The 24,139-nt window shown below is 42.5% G+C and overlaps 2 protein-coding genes across 2 annotated transcripts; one reads left to right on the forward strand and one right to left on the reverse strand.

The window, feature by feature from the left end:
* Nucleotides 1-532: 532 nt before the first annotated feature.
* On the forward strand, nt 533-6,559 carry nuf2 (UF2 component of NDC80 kinetochore complex). The gene is made up of 13 exons (XM_083771429.1): nt 533-734; nt 1,357-1,431; nt 1,561-1,637; nt 1,988-2,049; nt 2,125-2,222; nt 2,691-2,764; nt 3,202-3,295; nt 3,759-3,821; nt 4,551-4,688; nt 5,060-5,200; nt 5,368-5,543; nt 6,079-6,214; nt 6,310-6,559. The coding sequence occupies exons 1-13, from the start codon at nt 612-614 to the stop codon at nt 6,409-6,411; spliced, it is 1,359 nt and encodes a 452-aa protein (XP_083627555.1). The 5' UTR covers nt 533-611; the 3' UTR covers nt 6,412-6,559.
* A 39-nt stretch (nt 6,560-6,598) lies between these two features.
* On the reverse strand, nt 6,599-21,211 carry efcc1 (EF-hand and coiled-coil domain containing 1). The gene is made up of 8 exons (XM_083771428.1): nt 20,420-21,211; nt 19,791-20,218; nt 11,743-11,891; nt 11,480-11,615; nt 10,982-11,138; nt 7,772-7,930; nt 7,483-7,552; nt 6,599-7,245 (listed from the first exon to the last, which is right to left on the reverse strand). The coding sequence occupies exons 1-8, from the start codon at nt 21,095-21,097 to the stop codon at nt 7,112-7,114; spliced, it is 1,911 nt and encodes a 636-aa protein (XP_083627554.1). The 5' UTR covers nt 21,098-21,211; the 3' UTR covers nt 6,599-7,111.
* Nucleotides 21,212-24,139: the final 2,928 nt, after the last annotated feature.

Consider the following 24,139-nt stretch of genomic DNA (forward strand, 5'->3'; position numbering starts at 1 on the left):
CAAAGAAACCACCCTGATTAGATGTGTGTGTGTGTGTGTGTGTGTGTGTGTGTGTGTGTGTGTGTGTGTGTGTGTGTGTGTGTGTGTGTGTGTGTGTGTGTGTGTGTGTGTGTGTGTGTGTGTGTGTGTGTGTGTGTGTGTGTGTGTGTGTGTGTGTGTGTGTGTGTGTGTGCGTGTGTGGTTTGAGGTCCAGAAAGAAAAAATGTGGCATGCTGTTAGAATGCTGTTTAAATCTGTATTTTGTTTCATTATCTTCAGTCAGTGTGTCCCACCCAGGCTCCTTTTTTATTGTTGTCTTTGTATCGTTAATCTAATTAAAATAAAATAATAATAGATACCGGTCCGGGCCCCAAGCAGCAAGGAAAGAATGTGTAGGCACCCGGACCCCACACGATGGCGCCAATGCGCTATCAGCTCCTTCAAAAAAACGAAAGAAGAAGTATGAATGCACCAATCAGATGCTCAGAATTCCTCACACAAGAAGGAAATAAATAATAGCGCCATTTGTTTGACTCGCACTGCAGACGCCAGTCGAGTCGTCGTTAAATTTGGTCCTGCGTTGAGCCGTTTTCACTCTCTTTCTTTTGGGTTTCGCTGCAAAATAAATAGCCATGGCTGAAAATACATTCCCGATGTATAAAGCGGACCAGCTTGTGCAGTTTTTCCGCACTGATGTTCTTACTGAACAAGAAGCGAAACATTTCTCGAAGAATGATCTCACCCCCGCAGTGAAGGTAAACACACTAATGCCGTTAAGAAGACAGTTGCTTCGTGTGTTTATGTTTATTTATTGATTATTCTTTATTTTACTGTCCTTTGTGTTTACATGATTTTTACTTTTTTGCCTAGTCCCAAGCAAGTTCGTATCCTTGGCTTGATACAACATATTATACCCAATGCTAGCAAGTTATGCTGCTATATCTACATCTAAATTGTATTGCCCTGCATTGCCCTCCATTTACACAGCCCTTTCATGAATCAAAAATCTGTTTGTAAACGACGATAAACTCACTTGTATGGACATCTGTTTGAAAGAACTAGCATTTAGCTTAATAGTAGAGTCGATTCTGGCATTTAATTTTTTTAAATGTATGATGAACCTGATAATCTACTAGGATTGGGAGAGGTTGGGCGGCACCCTCTGACCAGCCACCACTCAGTTTTACAACTTGTTAATTAGTTCAGACTCGGATCATGCATCCTGTCTTTTCTACATAATGCTCAATCTCAGCATCCATTTGTTGTAGACACTTATAGTTACAGATCCGTTAGCTGGGGAGTGGGGACCCAGTGGAACCCCCTTATCCTCATGGACCCTTGGGTGTCATTGAAAATGTAAAATGTTCTCCCTTTCAGCCAGAGACGGTCCAGTTGTTGTACATGAGGACCTTACAACTTGTGTATCGTTTCAGACCCGAGTGTCTCTACATGGTAAGTGCAGTTTTTTTAAATTAGGATTACAACCAGTAACCAAAACATACCTAACCCGATCACCACAGAAGCAAGCACATTTGTTCTCCTTGAGAGTTTATTTTTTGATTTTCTTTTTACTGTCAATAGATCCCGCTTTCAGAGGACATTGAAAATCCATCATTTCACGAGGGGGCGACTGCTATCATGAGTCTATACCTGTGCATGTGAGTTACTGAGTTTCATCAGAGATTGCAACACAACACAAAAGGGAGACAGACGCACACAGATGCAGATTGAGGGGACAGAATTATGATTATGAGTCTGTCTATACCAAGGCTATTTAGCTAAATTGTTCAGGGGGGCACATTGTCATAAACCCAAGGTGCTGGGACCGCAATTGAAATGTCCTTGCCAGAAATCCAAACAGACACAAAACATAAGTATTATGTGCATACTAGTTGTTGTCAGTCTGTAAGTTAAACATCTACAGTATTACTGTTTAACTGGATTTCATCATGCTGTTCCTATGCATCTTAAATGTTTGCATATCCTAAATTAATGTTACTTTTTGCAGGCGTCGATTCCTACCTACCTGCCTTGTATTCGACTTCTCCCTCAGTGACTTACTGGCTCCAAGTAAGTAACAGCATTTGCATTTAAGCACCATTCAAATAATTTACTATTAATTTATTATTATTTTTTTGTTTACAGAACCTAAGAAAACTGCCATTATCCTCAGTGGCATGATGAACTTTCTTCACTTCAGAAAGCAGAGGATGGATTTCATTTTGGAGCATGAGTCCAGATTTGTATGTCTCATAATAGTCTTAAGATATGGGCATTCAATATTAATGGAGCAGTTGCAGCATAAGCATTTGACAAGTGCGGTTGTAACTTGTAGGTCTAATTCTGGACTCCTCTTCAGCTACTATAGAGGGTATGCGTGTGACATCATCATACCCGGAAGTTATGCTGGAACACCTACTGAGTGTCAAAAAACTACTTTCTGGCCTTGACAGCTCATACATCCAAACAGAAAAGTCCTATTTGATTGCATTAAATAACTTTAAACAACATTAAATTAACTTTGTCACTCACTTTGCCACTCGATCTGCCATTCACTTTATGCATGCACATACCCTCTATTGTTGAGCTGCCCTTGAGCTGGTCCTAGTAGGCAGCAGTTTCCTAGTTCTGTAGTGAAATCACTTGATTCGAGTAAGAAGCAAATGTAAAGCAAATTGTTTAAATGGAGTTGTACTACTTTGTTTTCTCAGAGGGCAGATATGGACCGTTTTCAAGGCCTTAACAGAGGCATTAAAGAATCAGAGATGAGGATCGAGACACTGACGTAAGTCATTTGCCATACTTGCATTTGAGTATAGCCTTGAAGACAATCCTCACTTTTATTATCCTTTTCTGAGGTTTATTCCTTTTTTCCCCGCTCATGCAATTGAGGGTCTATGGACAGTTTTGTTAAATGTGGGCCTTACTTTAGCGGTTATGAAAGGCTATATAATTAAACCTATTAACTTGTCTGTCAAATTAATTATGATGCTGCATTAACATTCTGTAAATGTAACTTAAGTTGTCATAAATGGTAGCCATGCTTGATTTTGGTTCAGTTTTGGAGTTTACTAGTTAATTTTGCTGCAGTCTATCACACATCCTGGTAAACTATTTGGCAAATGAGCCATATTTGAATGAAAAAATAGGTTGTAAAGACGAGGCTAAAAATGTTATTTTACGAGTGAAATGAGTGTTGTCTTCATTTGTTTGTGTGTTTAGAACCATTCCTCCAGAGCAGCAGGCTGAGGCCAGAGAGCTGGTGTCTGCACTCGCTGAGTTGAATGCCGCCAATGCACACAAATTCCAAGGAGTAGTAAGTAGCAATGGAACAACATATTGACACTGTCGGATGGAAATCTTGTATGTCCAAACTTGGTACTTTACAGAAAATGTTTTAAAAAAATCACACCCGTGTGAAATGAGGGGCGCTCTTATCATCATACATCACATTCCGTGCTCAGCCAATCAAATCATCGCTATGTGGTACACAGACACACAAATCTGGGCATAGGAGGGGCTAGCGCCCCTAAAAAATAACCGCCAATGTAGTTATTATTTAGTCACAAACTATTTTGAATAATTTTCATCTATCTATAAATAATAAATTCACATAATCGCTGTCTCTCCCTGTCGGGAAGTGCAGCTGTCCACAACCGAATATCCAAAATTTTCTCTATCCAACTGTCTCTCTGTGACTCTTTATGCCCATATATGGAGATCCCTAATGTCATCAATATGACGCCATTAGTACTGACATGAATATGTTTTCATTTCAGACTGCATTGAAAGATTCCATTGCGGAGTGGAGAAGCAAAATTGCGGAGCGCACACAGGCCCTGGTATGTGTGAATACATTTTGCAGTTTTATCAAAGACTTTCTTATGGCCTACCCAATGACACCTACCCAATTACATAGCTACTGTAGTTCTCAACATTTTGTAACTCAAGACCCACCTGGGTCATGATGGTCATGGCATGCTGAAATAAATGGGTGCATGTGTTTGGTTTGACTAGTCATTGGTCCGAAAAACGACAACCCGCCTCAAACCCTAACCATAAACGCAAGCACGGGAGCAGGCGCTAGTCCGAGGTGTGAACGCATGTCGAACCAATGCTCCGTCGGACCATAGTATGCCTGCCGAAATAAATGTACGGTAAATAAATAAAGGGGGCAAGGGGCATTATTGTGCTTAAACGTCTAGTCTACAATTAAGGAAACACATTCTGCTGATCGCATGAAATGACACATGTTAGTTAATAATACTTAATTGACATATTTGTGCATTATGCAAGAACAAAAATAAATAAATTATACATATATATATATAATTTATTTTTTAACTACCGGTATTTGAATAGCACCAGACAACAATCAATGGTGTCTTTTCAGTCTGCATACTGATTTTGGATATTATGTTGTATATTATTTTTCTTTTTTTGGTATTTTACTTCATGGGTCAGTACCAAACTACACTGGGTTGAGCTGAGTGCTGCCATTTAATCAGTGTATCACAATGAGAACGGTGCAACATGGGTTCTTAGCCGTGCCGTTTGAATGTTTGTGCTAGACCAAGCTGAAGTTGAATGTGACCACCACAAATGAAGACAACGCCACCCTAAGGTCTCAGATTCTTGAGTCGCCAGAGGAGCTGAAGACCCAGATGGAGAAAATGAAAGAATCTTTGAAGAACATCAAGGCTGCCACAGTGAGTAGGGAAGGGTCCAGGGGTGAATACCATGTTAGCATGGTGGTTTTATTTCAATGTTTCATCATAATGTGTAGAAGAGGGACTTTCCTTTTCTTGGGTATGTGCCAGGTGCTTTGCAGGGGAGTTACTTATGCAAAGTTTCAAACTCCAATTTATGACCCAAGTGTTCATTGAGCACACCTGGATATGGGCAGATTTGGATGGGCAGATTTAGATGTTTGGTGCATCTGGAGTTGGCACCACTTATTTCTGTTGAGACAATTTAAAGAAAATATAAGGGATATTTAAGACAATTTCCATGAGGCCCATTGTTAATTTGACCATGATGATGATGATGTGTGTGGATTGCTTTTAATATTTTCTACCAGGTAAGGGCAGATGAATTCCTGGTGGAGCTGCAGAGCAAGGCGCAGGTTTTGAATAACACAGACTCGGAGGTACAGCTCATCTGCAACCTCCTGCAAGATTTACAGACTGGGCTAGACAACAACAAGCAGCTTCTAGAGGAGGTATGATCAAAACGGGCAATACAGCTACTCTGTATCCATATTATCATAGCTTTAATGGTTAAAATTAACATGCTCACTTGGCGGTTACCACACAAGTGTGTGCAGAGTGAAGGAAGTGTGTGTACCTCCTTGAAGGGCTGTGTTTTCAGATTGGTGTGTGTGTTTAGGTGGATGAAAGCGTGGCTGAGTTCGAGAAGCAGCAGAAGGAGATAAAGACCCTGAACACAGAGGTGGACAGAGAGAAGAGATCTCATGTCATGAAGTTGGAAAGGTTGTCCAAACAGCAGCTCCGCAGGCAGAACATGAAAGACATGGCAGAGCAGCACGTTCAGGCTGTCATGAGGTATTTATTGTTCTGTTTAGGTATACCAAGTAGCAATCTTTCACTTAAGGTTACACCTAAAAACGAACTCGCTATTTATCCCCATTGTAAGAAAATTGTGCCTTACACCTCTAACAAAGGAATGTGTTATGCAATCTACAATTTTATCAAAATACGTTTTGCTTCTTGGTGTTTAATAATGTTGAATCTTATCAAGATTGTGAATCCTTTGTGAGCTGAGTGAATTGTCACTCTTCCCATTAGCCATGCAAGAAATGACGGGAGCTGGTGTCTGTGTAGGAGGCCCCACTCTTTCTATCTCTAGCTAGGCAGATTTATCTTTGAATGTTGAATTTTGTGTCTCTTGCATTAACCACATGAACCCTAGCGTCCCTATTCTGGGGCAAACATTTGGCAAAAACTGAGCTTATAGATCATCTATTTAGATTTGGTGTAGAGGGAAAATCAGGGGGGCAGTCTTGATGAACCTGTGAATCACCCCTAAAGGTCAGTGCAACAATAAAAGTCTTCTCATAAAACATCTCGTGCCCATCAGAAAGTGTGACCATGTTCATGAGAAGCGACAGGAGATGGCTGACCAGATCCAGGAAATCACCAACGAGACCCAGCAGCTAAAGGCCAAGATCCAGAACCTGATGGACAGTTGCACCAATGAGACACGCGTAGCACAGGTACAGTCAGCCACTTGTGTGTCTTCCATGCCTTTTGATACTTCCATCTGTGACTGACGCAAGTTAAGTAACCGAAGCCTTTTTGTTGTGTGCAGGATCTTTACGACCGCCTGACTGCTGCACTGGATCTGTTACACAAGCGCGTCGAGACGTGCCAAGACGACATTCAGCTGAACCTGGGCTGTGCAAAAGGTTAAAAGAGATATATATATATATATATATATATATATATATATATATATTCGCCTCAATTCGTCCCGCTTGTACCGCACCAGGTCGCACCACGCCCGTTAGCGCAACTATCGTCTTTGCATTGACTTTGTATGTAATTGCGCCGCTCTAACCAAGACATTTAATAAACATTGCATTTGAAGGAAAAAAAGGTGTCAGTCACAATATTTAATGGCATGATTCCATAATATGAATGTTGGAGTGAAGCTTAAGTATTTACAATGTGAAATTGTTGAGCTTGTTTGCTAGACTGTACCAGAAGCTGCCTGTAACTAGCCGAGAGTCAATCTCCTTTCCAAACCCCACTCAAGAAATACATTTATATGAATCGGCAGTATAGCAACATGCCCTAAATAACTGTTGCCTGCCAGGTCTAAACATAGAGTTGTATAAACAAGTTCACAATACCACTACTGATCGCTTTATAACATTTTCTTCGCCCCCCTCAACCTTTGGTTAATAACATTCTAAGCTGATGACAATGATGTAGTGTCATGTTATGGACATGGAAGCCTGAGGAGTATAAGAGCTACAGTATTATACCTATATACATTATCTAATGTCCTTTTCAGAGGCCATTGTAGCCAATTCATTGTCCTCCAGAATGATCCCTTGGTCTTTAGAGATGTGCTGAAGCATCACTGGTCCAGCAGGGGGCAGACTTGTTCAACAGGAGATGACGAGTGCATTGAGAGACTGGCTGCTGGACGTGCGCTCAAGAGGGCCACCAGAGGACAACATCTCACAGGCACCTAGTTCATGATAGAGAGCGTTGAGCACCTCAAGAATGTGGGCTTTTCCTGTTAAAAAAAAAGAAAAATATAAGAAGGTAGCAGATGTGAGCTCTGTGGGAATCTCATTAAAGTCAAATCTATGAGAATTTAATTCAATTTGCCCCTTTTACAGCTAGCAGAGCAATTGTAAGCTTTTCACAGAGCCAATATTGATTTTATTGGTTGTATAAGTCGACAGCTGTTCAAAGCCACACTACTGTGGTGACTGGTGAGCTCAGCTGTAGATACTGTAACAGTACTCACCATGTTGAGGGTCGCTGCATGACTCCAGAGTACTGAGCAGGATTTTCCCCAGGGACCTCCGAGAGAAGTTCTGAAATAAGAGGGAGCTAACTCTCAGATCACTGTCAAACACAAATTTGAAGACACGCTCAGCAAATGAAAAAGCTGATGTAAAAGATTATATCACCAAATTCTCTAGTAATAAGGTTATGCACATTAAAAATAAAAACACTGCAATCACATGTCTGTGACAGACTTGGTCAAAGTCGTCAACATCAGGTGCAACTGATTCCCTGAGCTCTCAGCTTACCAGATCTCTCAGCTGCTGTAGGAGCTGAAGGACATCCAGCAGTTTCTCCTCAACCAGAGACAGACGCACCCTCTCCGTCTCCAGCATCTGAAGTTCCATCTGAAGCATCTCTGTCTCTTCTGCCTTCTGTTGTAGCTCCTGCACTAGAGAGTCCTTCATCTGAAACGCATAGTGCAGCCATTCAAACTACAGCCTAATGCACCATGAAACCCACCAGGTGCCGCGGATGCTGCTTTTCTTCCGGTCCATAGTAATGAATCGGATCTCACTGGCAGCGCACTGACCTTCTGCTTGCCCATGCAACGTTTTTTTCCCCCCACTCTGTCCGGGGAAAAATTAAAAATATGTCTGCATGTTCTCATTGAAATGCATTGCATACATGTACTATATAGGATGACCAGGCATCCCGCTGTGGCCGTATTTGTTGAGATTGAGAATAGGCTCGTGCAGATCTGCATGCACAAAGCGTGTGTGCAATGCTTTTTTGGTGGGTTCAGTGCGTAACTAAGGCTTTCCCAACTCTGAGCTTGAGGACCTGTTGTAAAACGACTGTGTGGCTGTTTGTTTTAAAAAGTACAGGCAACAAGACTGTTTGCATAAGAGCCAATAAAAATACACACAGAGAAATGCAACAGTTTTACACAGCATGGCAGTGGCTCAGGAGGTTGAGCAGCTGTCTGGAAACCGTAAGGTTCCTAGTTCGATCTCCAGCCCCCCCTGGCTTTGTGTGGATGAAGTGTCCTTGAGCAAAACGGTGAAGCCCTAACTGCTCCCAAGGAGTAGTTTGATAGCCTCTGCCATCATCAATGGGCCTGATTCACTAATCTTGGGTACACAGTACACACAGAATGTATACTTATGCGCAAATATGCAAGTTTCCATGGACAGAGACAGAGTGTCCTCTGGGATCTTTTGCATCATCTACACTGAATCTCACATCAGTTGTTGGGCACTCGTGTGCCGTAAATTATGCGTATATGATAGAAGGAATGAGGCACATGACTAACATGACATACTGTTAGTCATGCATATGCAAAATCAAGTTAATTCTGACATGCATTTTTTATCCTATTATTCTGTCCTTTATTGTTAAACTTAGTAACTTTTCATTACACATGAGCGATATTTTATTCATTTTCAGCTATCTATCGTGTGAGGGACTCGCTTGCCAAAATACACTGATCTACTAGTCGTTGGCGTTTTGATGCAGCAATATTTCCGGTTGTCTTTCATGGGCATGAGGCGCATGGGAACACACTTTTCAATTACGAACAGTCGTCATTTGAATCGCACGTCAGACTTTACTTACACTAAACTCTACAGAAGAATATAGTAGGAATGAGGCCCATTGGGTGAATGCTTTGGGAAAAGATAATCTATACTATAATAGAGCGAATGTCTGAGTGTGTGTGTGAGTGAGTGTCCGACCGCATTATCTCCTCATTATCTCCTCATTGCCTGCACCAATCGCTCCCACTTTTCACACAGGCATTGACCATATGAATATGGAGGGCGTAACGGAGCCCTTTTTTCGATTTGACACATTAATGATTATTAATTAATTTATTAGTGAATTAAAAACGCATGCAGTACCCCCCGCAGCCACAGGGCGGCAAAACTCCTCTCCCCAGAAATCACGTGTCACCAGTGAATTGCATTTTGGGACGGTCACTGATTAATACTGGGACACAGTTTTCCGCCTAACTTCAGTTGTTTCGCCCGCTGTCAATTTTGCTCGCAATAGACAGCGGGCGAGCGATCGGGATATTTCCAACCCCCTTACGCATCGACACAATTACTACATACAACAAACAACATGCCACGAAGAACAGCCTCAAGGACCCTAGCGCATTCTTCCACGCACCTATACCCTTTTTCACACCGCCCCCAGCCAACACGGAGGTTGTGTGTGTGTGTGTGCAGACTACTTTCGCTGTGAGCATGTGTGTGTGTAAACTACTTAAGCTGTGAGTGCGCACGTTCGTATGTGTGCGCGTGCGTCATCGCGTGGCCGTTTTCACTTTTCAGTTAGCTATAAACACAACACGAGATACAACTGTCTTAATAAGCATAAGCCACACACACACAGCGTGAAGTGGCTACAGCGCACGCTCTGGTGAAAACAGCTAATCTACAAGCTCACAACATCACAGGTTGCAAAAGCCATGAGTTCTCTCAAGCCAAAGCTCACAATTGAGACCGTTTTGGACGCAAATCCACCTGCAAATTGGATCTGTGCGACTGTCCATATATAGCTGCATGTCAAACTGGGGGTCCTTGATACTTTTCAAATGGGGCTCTGTGGGCTAATAAGTGTAAATGCTGCGGTCCTTGCTCTTGCCATGAAAACGTTTCCCTACCATGCATTTATTCATAAAAAACCACACACACACACACACAAATATATTATAGAAGTTGAAATATATCAGAACGGGTAAGGACTAGTAAAAGATAATTTCCCATTTCTCTGGAGGGCTACTCCACACATCAATATAATGCAAATGTACAACTTAATGTGTTTTAAATGTTTGGGGACAAAGGAATTTTCTGACCTCAGTATGCAGTCACTTGACAAAATGGACTGTAAGTCCCTCCTGCCACACAGCTTTATGTCATGCAGTGCTTAGGGAGAGAAATCTCACCTCATACATCCTGCACGTAAACAAAGTCTCACAGTCACGGTCTTGTTTAGTTTCAACCGTTCTATCTGAGGGGCTGACCCACTTTACTTTGGGAAAGCAATACCTCACAGTCCCCATCTGCCTGTATTCCTGTCTTGTGGAAACACTACAGTACTTGGCTGCAATTGGTGAGCTTAATTGATGATATTCCCAAGTGTCATGCGGGGCTAGAGGGAGTGTTTCTGCGGTTAGCCCCAGTGAGAAACAGCTGCGTGCATGCACGCACACACACACGCACGTGCGCACACACACACACTCGTTGTTTGGTTCGGTTGGTTGGTTGGAGGCGGCAGGGCTGTGCCACTAACTGTGGTTTCTCTTTGAAGCCCTCCACTTTCATAACAGCCTTCGCCAGTCCTCTCTAATCTTATTTTACACCATACACACAGCCTCCATACACACAGCCTCAAAACGACTCGGGAGGTAAAGCAAGACTAAACATCGACCGGAGAGACCTGGCTTGTCAATAGAACATGGCGTACAAAGTATGGTAACTATGTTTTAGTGGCAGTCCCTGGCGGGTCAGTACCTGGTCCATGTCTATTCCAGCCTGGCTCTCTTTCAGCTCCAGTTGTTTGTTGAGTCTGGTCACCCTCTCAAGGAGCTCCACCACGGCACTGCGGCTCTCCTCGCTCCTCGAGCTTCCGAAACGAGACATCAGTTTCCTGAAGGCCTTGTCATCACACCTGTTCAAGGTCACATTTTAAAATAAAATTTAAATATTGTGTTACTTTAACTTCTGGGGCAATTTTTACAATCACAGAAAGAAGTTGATGCTGAGGATTTTACTCTCCAATTGGTGGCCATTTGTAGCAGCTATGTACTGTATGTAGCATTTATCTATCCAGTACTTTCAGACATATAGCTCAGTTGATCTGTACTGTGACCAGTAGACATGTGAGTTCACTTTGCATCGTCTCAAAAGCACGGAGCAGGAATGACAGAGAACAGACAGATTTATCCAAGAGAATATTAAACTAAAAGCTGTGTACTGGGTGGTTTAAAGCTGAACAGGATTGTGCCCTACCGGTCCCCACAGCAGGACAGCCTGGTCAGGATTCTCTTCACCTCATCCACCTGTCTCTGCTGCTCTCCCGTCCACTTGTCATCCTCCTCGTCGGACGCTGCCTGGCCCTCCACAGAGCGGAACAACTGCTCTTCCACTGACCACCACATCATCATCGTCAGTGTCATACCATCGTCAAATCACAGTCACAGTTTTGCGTCTAAAGAAGGTAGCATAGCTTTCAGAGAGTGAGCAGAGCATTGTTTAACAGGGCGTGCTCTTACTTTTGTCTGGGGTGGTCTCTGCACGTCCCGTGGGGGAACGTCTGTCATGCTGGGGGTCCAAGCAGCACTGCTGGCCTAGTCTGCCGATACCACTCAAATGCTCCTCTGCCCTGGCACTGCTTGGGAGTTGTAGTTTGGACACTGCTGACCTAGAAGAGAGGAGTTTGGGTTTATCTGACTGTACATTTTCATTTTGTGTAGCGACAAGTCTATCAACATTATGAACTGATGACATCCAAGGGAATGCACCTAAAGGGCTCCTTAAATTTGCCCAGAGGGGAAACACTCAACCCAAGCCCACTGATCTAGGCCCTAGATCAAAAGGAACATATCAAGTAACATGGAGCAGTGCATATTAAGCTACATCTACAACCGCCATGATAATTTTATAGAACGCTGTGATACAGTTCTCCAAATGTAGGAGGGGTAATTGAAACCAGACATAGCATCTTTAACCATTTCACAGTAAAGTGGGTCAGTGGTAGTTTTGTAGGAGTTAGCTTATACTGCGCAATGTGAAGTAAAACACAAGTGGCTGACATTGGTTGGACTGCAATGGAAGCAGAGAGAATGTAAAATGTTTTGAAAGCTCTTCTTTCCATAGCCTAACTTTACTGTGATCTGCAGATTTAAAGCCTGCACAAACAGTAAAGTCATCTATGCGTTATGTTTTTCTTTTCTAATTAAGACAGTTAAGCATTTGTCACAGGAAAAACAGACTACGGTTTGTGGAGATCTGTCATTGGTAATGGTTTGAATTTTCTAGGTTTCTTGTGCCGTCTGGTCTTTTGTGTTGGGGGAAATCCGATAGGGGGCCTTCGTAAATCACAGAATAAGTGTTTCCAGATGATGATGTCTTGCCGGGGGGAGAAAAAAAAATGTTGAAAAACGTTTTCAGCAGCCTGGGTCTCTCGAAAAGAGAGAGAGAAAAAGTCCAGTCAAGAAGCACTCATGCTCATATCCTGCTAGCATGAGGTATACTGCAGGAAGACATTTTAGTCTGCATCTGTACTCTGTACTAGGCTTCTTATTTGTACAAAACTGGAAAAACGAAAAGAAAATATAACGACTTCAGTGTAAGTCAATAAGTGTAGCCTGGTTTCAGGCAATCAATCAGAGAGGGCGGAGACATGTTTAAGTTACTGGGGGCCACAGTGGAGGAACAGAGGACCTGGCTTGTGAGGAAGAAAGATGTCATAATTGTAGGCGCATACACTTGTATCTGCAGACACACACACACACACACACACACACATTTGATATGATTTATCTCTGGGACCCATACACTGTAAAATTGTAAAATGTTCTTTAATCTTTAGTGTACAAATGAACTCCATTTGCATATTGTACACTCAGAATAATCCTCCAGGGCTGTGGCTTGGCTTTTAAGCATGGAGTTTGAATTTACAATGGATTGATATAGGAAGGGGGCGTGTCTGATAAAAATGAATATCAAATATCTAAATACTGAATCAAGCAACTTAAAGGTATATTCAGTGATTTCACTTAATTCAAATATCACTTATTTTTTTGTTTTGTTGTGATAATCCTCCCTACTATAGAGTGTGCTGGCCATATAAGGAGTTCCTCCCTGTCCCCAGTTAACCCCTGGGGGTCAAAAAACCTTAGGTTTCGTTTTTGACTCTCTATCCTGATTGGACGAAAGGCTGGGTCCCACAGCCAAAAACGAAACCTAAGGTTTTTTGAGTGAAATCACTGAATATACCTTTAAAAACAGTAAAGAAACCCCGTTACAATGACCCCAAACATGTTTGAAAGTGAATGTTATCACAGAGCGCCATGCAGAGACTTGGTGATGATGCATGAGCAATCCCGCTAGATATGTTTGAAGAAGGCTCTCTGGACACCTAAACGAAGTCCAGACATCATGGAAACATGGTTTCACTACGAGATCCAGAAGACAGTCAATCTGTGCAGTGCTCTCAGGGATCAAAGTTTGAAACGGTCTACTAATGGAAAATCAGCATCAATGGTTGTGGAGACAGAGCCAAAACCCAGAAAATATATTCAGTTCATTTTGTGAAGTGACAGAAGACATCAGCTAAATCAATCGATAGATTCAACTGTTGCAGGACCGGTGTGTCAATGTTACATTTGTTCTTCGATTTTGTTCTTCTAAAACAGTTATAATGAACTTGACGCATGCTATAATATATGGGAAGTTACAGTACTGTTTGTAGATTCTTTTTTTTTTTAAACAAAAATAATCTGCTTTTCACTCCGCAATTTAGTTGCCAATTGATCCCACTGACTCACCTAACAGTCAGAAACCCCACCAGGAGGACGTAGAACCTTTGTCCTACTCCTGATACTGCTCCTAACCGGATGCACCACGGTGGATTCGAACCCACAACTGCCAATAGTTCTTATATGAATTTGCTAAGATTACCCATTATATTTGGACCAAGAAAATAATATAACAGATCATGTTATTTTGAATAATGTTGCATTTAGGGTATATGTAATGTTAATGTGCCTATGTGGGTAGTACTTTTGATGCAACAGTTGAGATGGTTTGCATAAGAAACACATGGAAGGCCATGTGGTGATTTTAGGTTAGTCTAGTCATTATCCTATAGTATTCCTGGAATAGCTAAGCTAGATCATCAATTTAACATATCCTGAACTGTCTGCAGTCTGTCCTTCGAATCTACCTGTTTGCATATCACTGGTTCCTGTCAACTTAGCCTGATTTATACTTGCCATACGTGTCTGTCACACACCAAAAACAGCCAATCAACAAGCTCACACCTCACAACTCATTCATTGCTGTGTGAATCATTGTGAGCTTGTCATCTATTTTCAGTGTGCTACAGCGACACACAACTATGTATAACTGGAGCTTAATGCATGAACTGATTTTTGTTCTCATGTTAAAATGATCACCATATGACTTAGTTAAAGGCTACCAAAATGTCTTCAGACCAGATTCAATAAGGAACATTTTGTTTGCTATTCTCACTCAATGTTCGCCCCCAGCATAGGGACGCTCGGGTCATATGTTTAAGAGTCAGGACACGCTGAGTACTTCCTGTGTTTATCACAGCACAGGGTTGATGTGAACTTTCCATCCCCCGCATCCCCCTACTACATTACCCTCCTCCATACTCCCCAAAGAACAGTTTCCTCGTTCAGATGTCATTGGTCAATGACAGTCTCCTGTTTAGCGGAGGTTAAACGTGAGGTCATGTAGTGTAGTAGACCTGAGCTTGAACTTGGAAGTCGACTGCATGCGGGGGGCCCTGCGGCGTGGCTGAAACGGGTGAGGGGGTGGTATTTACACAGCAGACAATGATTCATGAAGTCTTCCTGGGTTCAAATCAGATACAAATAAAGCAAAGTGTGCAGGAAACCATGCTCTCTCTCTAGGTGCAAGTTTCATTTGAAGACTACTAGCATGCGCCAAAGCTTTAATCCACAAAGCAGTGCCTATAACTTTTACCAAGACACACTTAAGCTCTCCCCACCCAGCAAGGTGCAAATAAAGTCAGAGAGTAAAACATAATGATGGATTAAACGTGGAAGAAAACATAGGGGGAGAATTCCAACACGGGTGGGTGGCATGAGGTTATAAGATATCCTGTGTATATAGTACTGCTGATGTCGGCAGAGTTAGAGTATAAGACTACTTCCTAACTAGAGGGAGGGAGACAAAGGCAGCCATCCAATCTGGAAATGAACCCAGTTGGCTGTGTGGGTTTTTGAAGGCAGTTCAAGAACAACAGTAAGGCCCTGGGTCCCAGACTTCCATCGAGTATGTCCTTCACGTATTATTCAAAGGGCAGGAATTCAGCAGCAGCACCTGCTCCTCACAATGCTGCAGCTCTCGTATGGAGACAGATAAATGGTCTGCTGCCTCCCTCCCAAACCCCTCGCTCAGGCGCCATGCAGAGACCATGAAAAGGCTGAGAGATTATGCCTCCCCTGGGGCCCAGTATCGGCGGGCCATGGGTTATAAGCATATAGGGTAGATGTCTATGTAGATGCCATTGAAACTGGGTTTCAAATCTGCACATTTAGGAAACGTGCTTCAAACTAGAAATATCTGGGGACTGGGGCATATTATAAGAGAAATGCAGAATCGAGTGAGGCAAAAAGAAAAGAAAAATACAACTGATAAAAGTCTTCTGTGACAATTGTTTGTATAATGTGACGTCTAATGCCAATTTTGGATTTCCATTCCACAGCCTATTCACAAAAACAAAAAGAAGATAGAAAGATGAATGAGCCTGTTCCTCTCTTGTGAACTCTGTCATTTCATGAACAAACAGTTGAGTGTTTGCCTCTTCCTCCAGATGGTACACTTTCCTCCCCCTTGACTCTTTTTGTTCCTCTCGCTGTGCGCCCTCCCCTCCATTGTTATGAGTTCTAGCCTAGTACAGATCTCTATAGGTTACAGTGACTGATTTAGTTGGACCCCTTCAAAAAGGCAGTTGACAACTCTGTTTTTCATGGTAATGCTCCACACTTTTGGCTTTTCACTTGAAAAACATGGTGTAAAAACGGTTGAAAATGTGTCATTTATGTTAAGAGCAATTACAACATATGAATTAGCCGTAACTGTTATGTTGTACCAATCTGTCATTATGACACAGAACAATTCAGTTCACACTGTCAGGTGTTAACGGCCTGTGTGAATAGTAAGATCACTCAACATCCTCATCCTCCTTGACCTCAGTGCCGCCTTCGACACCATTCACCACTCCATACTCATCTCACGCCTTAAATCCACCCTTGGAATCACTGGCACTGCCCTCTCCTGGTTCCAATCATTTCTCACTGACAGACAGCATTTTATTTCCATCAATAACTGCCAATCACTCACATCACCTGTCACCCACGGCGTCCCCCAAGGTTCAGTACTTGGTCCCCTTCTCTTCATCCTCTACATGCTCCCCCTTGGCCAGATACTCCGCACTCATGGTCTCCACTTCCACTGCTATGCCGATGACACTCAACTGTATCTCCCCGCCAAAACCATCACCGCCATCACCCACTCCACTCTCACCTCCTGCCTGACTGACATCAAAACATGGATGCAAACAAACTTCCTAAAACTCAACTGCAATAAATCTGAAATCCTCATCATTGGCCCTGACTCACTCACCCTCACCATTGATGGCTCCACTGTCACCCCCTCCACCCGAGTCCGCAACCTTGGTGTCATCCTTGACCCCACCCTCTCCTTCCAGCCCCATGTCAACCAGATCACCAAAACCGCCTTTTTCCACCTCTGTAACATTGCCCGCCTTCGTCCCATGCTATCCCACACGGCCGCTGAAAAACTCATGCATGCCTTCATCACATCCAGACTCGACTACTGCAATAGCCTCCTGTATGGCGTCACCACCAAGGTCCTCAAAAAACTACAATATGTTCAAAATTCCGCCGCCCGCCTACTCACCAGAACCAGATCCAGGGACCACATCACACCCATCCTCCGCGAACTCCACTGGCTCCCAGTCAAGTCCAGAATTGAATTCAAAATACTCACCATCACCTACAAAACCCTCAACAACCAGGCCCCCCTCTACCTCTCTGAACTCATCAACCGCCATGTCCCCTCCCGCTCCCTCAGGTCAAGCACTACCAACCAACTGGAAACCCACAGATCCAACTAACGGACATGGGGAGACAGGGCCTTCGCAGTGGCTGCCCCTTCTCTTTGGAACTCACTCCCAACCCACATCAGAGGTGCCCCCACCTTCGAAATGTTCAAAAGCACACTCAAAACACACCTTTTCAAACTGGCTTTCCCTACATAACCCCCCCCCCCCCCCCCCCCACACACACACACACACCCTTCTTGTTTGCCCCTCTTTTGATTTTTATTCCTAGTTTTTAACCTTTTAAACCTTTTAATTTGTTTTCTAATAAATATGTCTGTATTTCTTTCTGTAAAGCGACTTTGGGTACCTAGAAAAGCGCTATATAAATCGTATATATTATTATTATTATTATAAGATGTTTCTGAGGTTGATCTGAAAATATTGATGACCATGTACTGCAGGGTACTATTCCACCTATAGTTACTCTCTCATTTACAATTTAGGTATTTCGCAGACGCTCTTAATCCAGAGTGATTTACAGTTAACTATAATTGGGTCGCCTCAGCGTCTCCAAGGTAATCTCATGCCTCCGGAGAGAATTGGTCCATTCAGTCATTGGACTTTTCTGACAACTACTGAATATGTATATGTCTGAAAACATTATTAAACACGGTGTCGTCGTCGTCGTCGTCCCCCCTTACTTAAAAGTAATAAGTAGCTCGGTTTGCAGGTAAATTCAGTTTCAGGGTAGGTGGAAAATGGACACAAATTATATCAGTTTAACGTAATAATGACTGTAATGTGGAAAAAGATTGAGACAGAAACACACAGTACAATCATTTAAAATTGACCACTTAGGTCCACTTCTACAGTCTCAGAGTGTGTAATGTAAGAAAGACGGTAAGAGGATATATGGAAAACATTTCCCTGTGTATTTTCTATTTTTCAGTATGATTTCTTTCTTTTAGTTGGATGACGCAATAGCACATGGGTCCAGAGTAGACCAAGCGTCCTCATGTCCCTGGCACCAGCTTCAAACGCATTTTATGTATACCAGTTCTGCAGCCCAAACTTCTGCAGTTGGGGAATTTGCATGCCTTTTTTTTTGCTTAAACTACAAGTGTAGTGCAGTATAAAGGCTTTCAGACATAAAGGTTTGTTTATTTATTAATGTATTCGGCTAGTGATATAAAAGCACTCGCATAGAACAAAAGAAAACTTTTAAAACAATGCCCTCAATGTGACAATGCTTAGCATGGAGGTTTTTAGTGGGAATATTCACTGGGGTTAGTTGCTAGGATAACCCATAGGATGGGGGTGTCTATCTGGTATTGTTGAACAGGAGGCAGGGTGAATGGAATGAGTGGAGATTGATGGGAATGGTCAGTCTGTTGAGGTCCTCATTCAATGGAGCTCTCTCTTGACAAGTCAGTCTCCTTTGTCATGTTGAATTATTTGGCTTAAGGATATCAATGGACGATTGGACGGGTATTGAAAAGACTTGCTAGCGCCATCGTAAAGAGTCTGCATAGATTAGTAACTTTAAGCAGATGAAGTGGTACTGTGTCTGCAAAATCTGCTGGTTGGGAATGAGTTTAATCTAATTGACAGACCTGTCTGAATATGCATGGCAGTGTCAAGTCTGACTAAAAGTTATAGTTTCTGACTATGAAGGTTATAGTCTAAACAGCACAATTCAGACGTTGCAGCCATTTAGAGACATTTTCTTTCTTTAAAAAAATATTAAAAAGCCAAACCTGCAGACATTGATTATAATGGTTAGAGCAGGCACAAGAGACACCATTGGTAAACATTAAACCAATGACTTTGTACTTTGAATGTCCAATTACAGCCTGAAGAGCAGAGCCTCTGTGAAAATGAATAGTTCCAGACAGTAGCAGAACCCAAACAGCACCAACATGCCACACACGATGCCTGTTAAACCAAACCAAACAAAACAAGGCTGAAAATGAGAATAGAGAACCACATCAAACCTTCATAAATGGCATGGCAGAGTTTTCCAGGCATAGAGCCAGAAGTAAATAGAGGGTCGAGCAGGTATTATTATTCATTATGGTTGACTCCAACCACAACGGCCTAATGCAAGTTGCCAAAAGGACGCCCTCTTCCTCTTGCAGTACACATCCACACGGGATTATAAGCACTTGTTTTTAATTTGAATATTGAATCAGCTATGAAGACTCGCTAATGGATAATTGAAGTATATATCTGCATATTTACTGTAGGGTCAGAAACAAAAAATATTTCTATCATTATGTTATTATTACAGCCAGGATCAATGAGAAAGACCTTAAAAAAGTTTAAGTGACATCATCACCATGTTATTACACAGGAATTATACAGTCTCATATTATGACATGATGGTCCAACACAGCATATTTGTTTTTATCAGTCAAGAGTCAAACCACTGGGCTCACTGTCATATTACTGTTATTTGACTCTGTGGCGAGACCTCACCTGTAGTAGAGGACTTCTGACTCAAGCTGGTGGATGTGCCTCTTCAGCATTGGCACGTGGCTGGCTTTCACCTCCAGTTCCTTCACTTTGCCCAGGCCACTGAGTACTGCCTGCCTGGCCTCCTCCACCTTCCTCCGCATGACCACCTGCTCTCTCTTCAGAGTCCGGTTGCAGTCCTCCAGAGCCATCATTGCTTCTTTAGAGGTCTGCAGTTCCTGTTCCAGTTTCTGATTGCAAAGCATGGCCTCCTCTATCTGACGGTCTGTGGAGCCACGCAGCAGTTCTACCTCGTGGATGATACTCTGGAGGCTCTTTAGGTCACTTGTCACATTGGAATAGTTTATGCTTTTCTGGGCAGCTTGCTTCTGGTGGGCAATAAAACAGCCTCCCTCTGGCTTATGTGTGGAGTGGCTTTTCCACAGTCCTACCTGAAGTAGAAAGCAGAATGTGAAAGCTTTTGCCCCAGAAAACCAGGCCACATAAGATCTCAAAATACATAACTTGACAAGAAGGTTCATATATGTGCTTCATACAGAAAGCATTGATGGAATTGTTATAGGAAAAAACGTCCTACATTTAATTGAATTTGATCATAATAAACGTTCGTGCAAAACACCTCACAGACTCACCTGTAGTGCCAAACACCTGGCATCACTACTCTGAAGAGCAGCGCGCATGTCCTCAACTAATTCTCTCAGACTTGCATTTTCTTCTTCTAGTTTAGACATTCGGTCCTCTGCTTCCTCCAGTGCAACTATTTCCTCGTAGCATTCTCTAGTGAAGGGACCCAGCGTGCAGCCAGAGGCATGTCCATCGGAGGTGGGAGAGGACCCGCTGCCGCTCACAGAGAGCAACCTTTCTCTCCTTCTCAGGGGGCTTCTGAGGCGGATCTGCGTCTCTATATGTTCGCTTTCCTTTCCCACAAGGAGTCTGCCATTCTCATACTGGCACCCTGCTTTTGTGCTAAAATATCCACATAGTTTCGCATGGAATTGCCTAAAGGTGAATTCATTTGGCAAATTGTCTAAAATCCCGACGCACTCCGAGTCGGAGTCTTTGTTTAAGTCTTTGTTTAATCCCAAAATTTCACATAAAACATTGAAGTCCTCCACGGGAATCTTACCATCACCTCGACAGTCCATATGGTGAAAAATCTCCTGTAGATACTGATCCAATCCAGTGGCCAAAACTATAATTTCGTTCTCTACTCCCCGGTCCAGACCATAATGGTAAGCCAGCGTACTCACTATCCATTGTGTTCTCCGCGCTGGTCGGCGGTAAGGATCATTCCAGTCTCGTTTATCCATTATTTACAATGAGCAACATTATATTTAGATAAACATTGAAATTTGTTTTTAAAACGTCGGGGATATCGTATGGTTGGTTCGCATCCCTGTCGTCCACTTCCAAGTTATGTTCAGACTCAGCAGCACTTAGAAAAGAAGGGGGAGAAATGAGGCGTGCTGGATCTCATCTGAGTAGGCTAAGCACTGCCCCTAAATTTAAGGGGTGCTTCACTACTTTTTCCAGTATTCGAAAGATTTCAAATGCCCAAGCTCAAACGAGAGGAAAGGATTGACGTTGAATCTTGATTGGTCATTTTAAAAATGACTTTTTGTGTTATCCTTTAGTTTATAGTAGACCAGCTCTGGTCCATAGCCGGCCCTAATTGATTGATTGAAATATTTATTAACAGTTTGCAGAATTACAGTAGGCCTACATTTCAATCATTCACAACTCAATACAAAAACCGCTAATAACTGTGAGTGAACGACACCATAAAGCATTACACTTTCTCAAATCATAACTAATGCTTAATTGCTTATAATTCCCAATGCTTAATTCAAGGCAGAATTTATAAGCATTAGGGCTATGGACCAGAGCTAAGAGTAGACCAAGTATGACTTTACATTTCTGTGTAAAGTAGCCTATTCAACCAAATCAATCAAAGACTCATGACCATCAGTGGACAAATTAAAGAGAACCCCCACACGTTGCACACACACACACACACACACACACACACACACACACACACACACACACACACACACACACACACACATGTCGCACGCACGCACGCACACACACGCACGCACGCACGCACGGACACACACACGCACCACACACACACACACACACACACACACAATTACAGAAATAGCCTACTAATTTGGCGATCCTTGATAAAATTAAGGCTTGACAACCACTAACTTTTGATAATAAAAATCAATCAGTTAAGCGAGTCAATGACTGCGAATCGACTATGCATTTCATCCTGGCTCACATTCCCTGGAATATAGGAGGGCCAGGCGGCAGGCCTTATTAATAGCCTACTGCCTACAAAATTATCTTTCAAGGAGGAGGTATATATGAGAGTAAGGAGGGGCTGTAATTGTTTCATGATTCCACACACGAAGATGCATATCTTTTTTATTCTCATGGGGGTTTAAACATGAGGACATGAAAAGGCGTTGGGAGACAGCCCAATAAAATAAATCTAAATCTATGAACTATATCTCAGTGTAATGGTAAGCTTTCAGCTGCAGGTGCTGTTCACTTGGTTAGAGAGATGAGGTCAAATTCTTGTAAAAACCCACTGGTTTGGGTGATGTATCGCAGGTGGGAGAGAGCACAAGCAGGTGATCATTTTCCACACACATTACATTACACAAGAGTCATATAACAAAGTGAGATGGCCTGAACTGGCATGCTAATTATTGAGTAATATTATATTAAACATGCTACAAATTGTATAACTCACATTCTCCAACTGTAGAGGCAACCTTGCAAGGCACCAACCTGCACATCAGGAGCCACTTCAGTATCTGCCAGGAGGAAGAACTGGGGTTTGAACCAACAGGGAACCTTCAGTTCTCATACAGAGACATCTGCTACACTAGTACTGCCATTGGTGTACCGTAGACAGTATACACCCTGGGAACTGGGAACCTTCCAGTTCGCATACAGAGACATCTGCTACACTGCCATTGGTGTACTGTAGACAGAGCAGCAACCTGTTTCCCTGATATGGTTCTCAGTATGAGATAAAGTCACTTTATTTGTGACAGGAAGTGTAAACAAAAGAGGGAATTAATCAGACTGTACTTTTCTGCTTGAGAACACAAACAACCCTCTTGAACTGTCTGCATTTTTAGCCATGTGGACTTTTTATCGACTTTTAATGTTTGTCGAGAGCCAAATTAGAAATGTCCCGACCCAGCCAAAGTCTATGGACTTTAATGTTTGTTTAGGGTAAAAAAGGTTTGTTTTGGGGTGACCGGGCCTGTAGTCGAACCAGGGACTTGCTGTCAGGCATTAGAGTCGACCATTCATCTATCAGGTCAACTTATATGTAGTTTTTAACCTGTATTGGAAAACAAACAAAAAATTGGACTGGGGTTTCATTCCACTTTAATTGCAGTTGTGTAATAAAGGATGAGAATACGTGACATAAGGAGGTGTTTTGGACTTGGAGACTTAATTGTTTCTAATTTCAAAATCTTCAACCGATGTTCGGATAAATGCTGTGAGGACTGTCTGCACAGAAGACAGTGGAAGCCATCAGAAAGGACCAAACAAAAATAATTGAAACTTCAGAAAATCCTACTGCTCCATAAGAAGTTTGAAGTCACAAATATAGACTTGTTTCATAAACCTGAGTCTGAGATTGTTTGTGTGCATTCTTAATTGCTTTCTGTAAGTGATTCGTTCAAACACATATTTGTTTTCTGCATCCATAACTAATTTGATCAATATAGATTACACTCAAAGGTGATGGAGGGGGCTGGGAGAAGGGCAGACTGTGTCAGGGGGTACCGGTCCAGGGGAAGGGTGACAGGGGAGAAGGGTGTAAACGCCCCTCTTGTCTACATAATACAAGACTCAAGACAAAATGATGAAGACACAAACTACACAATGTCCATGGTGTCCAGAACAGAGGAGCACATCATGTCACTGACATGAGAGAGCTGATTAATGTTCTCTGTATCTGGGCCATCCTTCTGCTGTAGGACCTTCATGTCCACAATCTCAGTGAAGTCTGCGTTATTGTTCTTTGGAATTAATACTAATTAACACAATTCCTTCATTACAACTGACCCAACCCCCCCTCCCCCTCTCCTCTCTCTCTCTCTCTCTCTCTCTCTCTCTCTCTCTCTCTCTCTCTCTCTCTCTCTCTGGATCATTGGATTACTGGACAAAAGTAAATGTTTCACATGATTAAAACAACTTGCATAAAGTTAAAACCAAATGCCACAGGGGGGCTGACTTCTGGTATGTGAGCTCAATACGGAAATTCCGCAACACATGCAAGTCTTTTGTACTAAGAAGCAATAAAAGAATGCACA

This window comes from Protomyctophum parallelum, assembly GCF_964188405.1.
Source record: "Protomyctophum parallelum genome assembly, chromosome: 8".
In the NCBI taxonomy this organism is placed as follows: Eukaryota; Metazoa; Chordata; class Actinopteri; order Myctophiformes; family Myctophidae; genus Protomyctophum; species Protomyctophum parallelum.

Coding starts and splice junctions, on each gene's coding strand:
- nuf2 (XM_083771429.1), top strand. CDS start 612: ATGGCTGAAAATACATTCCCGATGTATAAAGCGGACCAGCTTGTGCAG. Junction 1,638..1,987: donor ATGAGTCTATACCTGTGCAT/GTGAGTTACTGA, acceptor TACTTTTTGCAG/GCGTCGATTCCTACCTACCT. Junction 5,544..6,078: donor CACGTTCAGGCTGTCATGAG/GTATTTATTGTT, acceptor CGTGCCCATCAG/AAAGTGTGACCATGTTCATG.
- efcc1 (XM_083771428.1), bottom strand. CDS start 21,097: ATGGATAAACGAGACTGGAATGATCCTTACCGCCGACCAGCGCGGAGA. Junction 7,553..7,771: donor TACAGCAGCTGAGAGATCTG/GTAAGCTGAGAG, acceptor CTCTTATTTCAG/AACTTCTCTCGGAGGTCCCT. Junction 7,246..7,482: donor ATGCAGCGACCCTCAACATG/GTGAGTACTGTT, acceptor TTTTTTTAACAG/GAAAAGCCCACATTCTTGAG.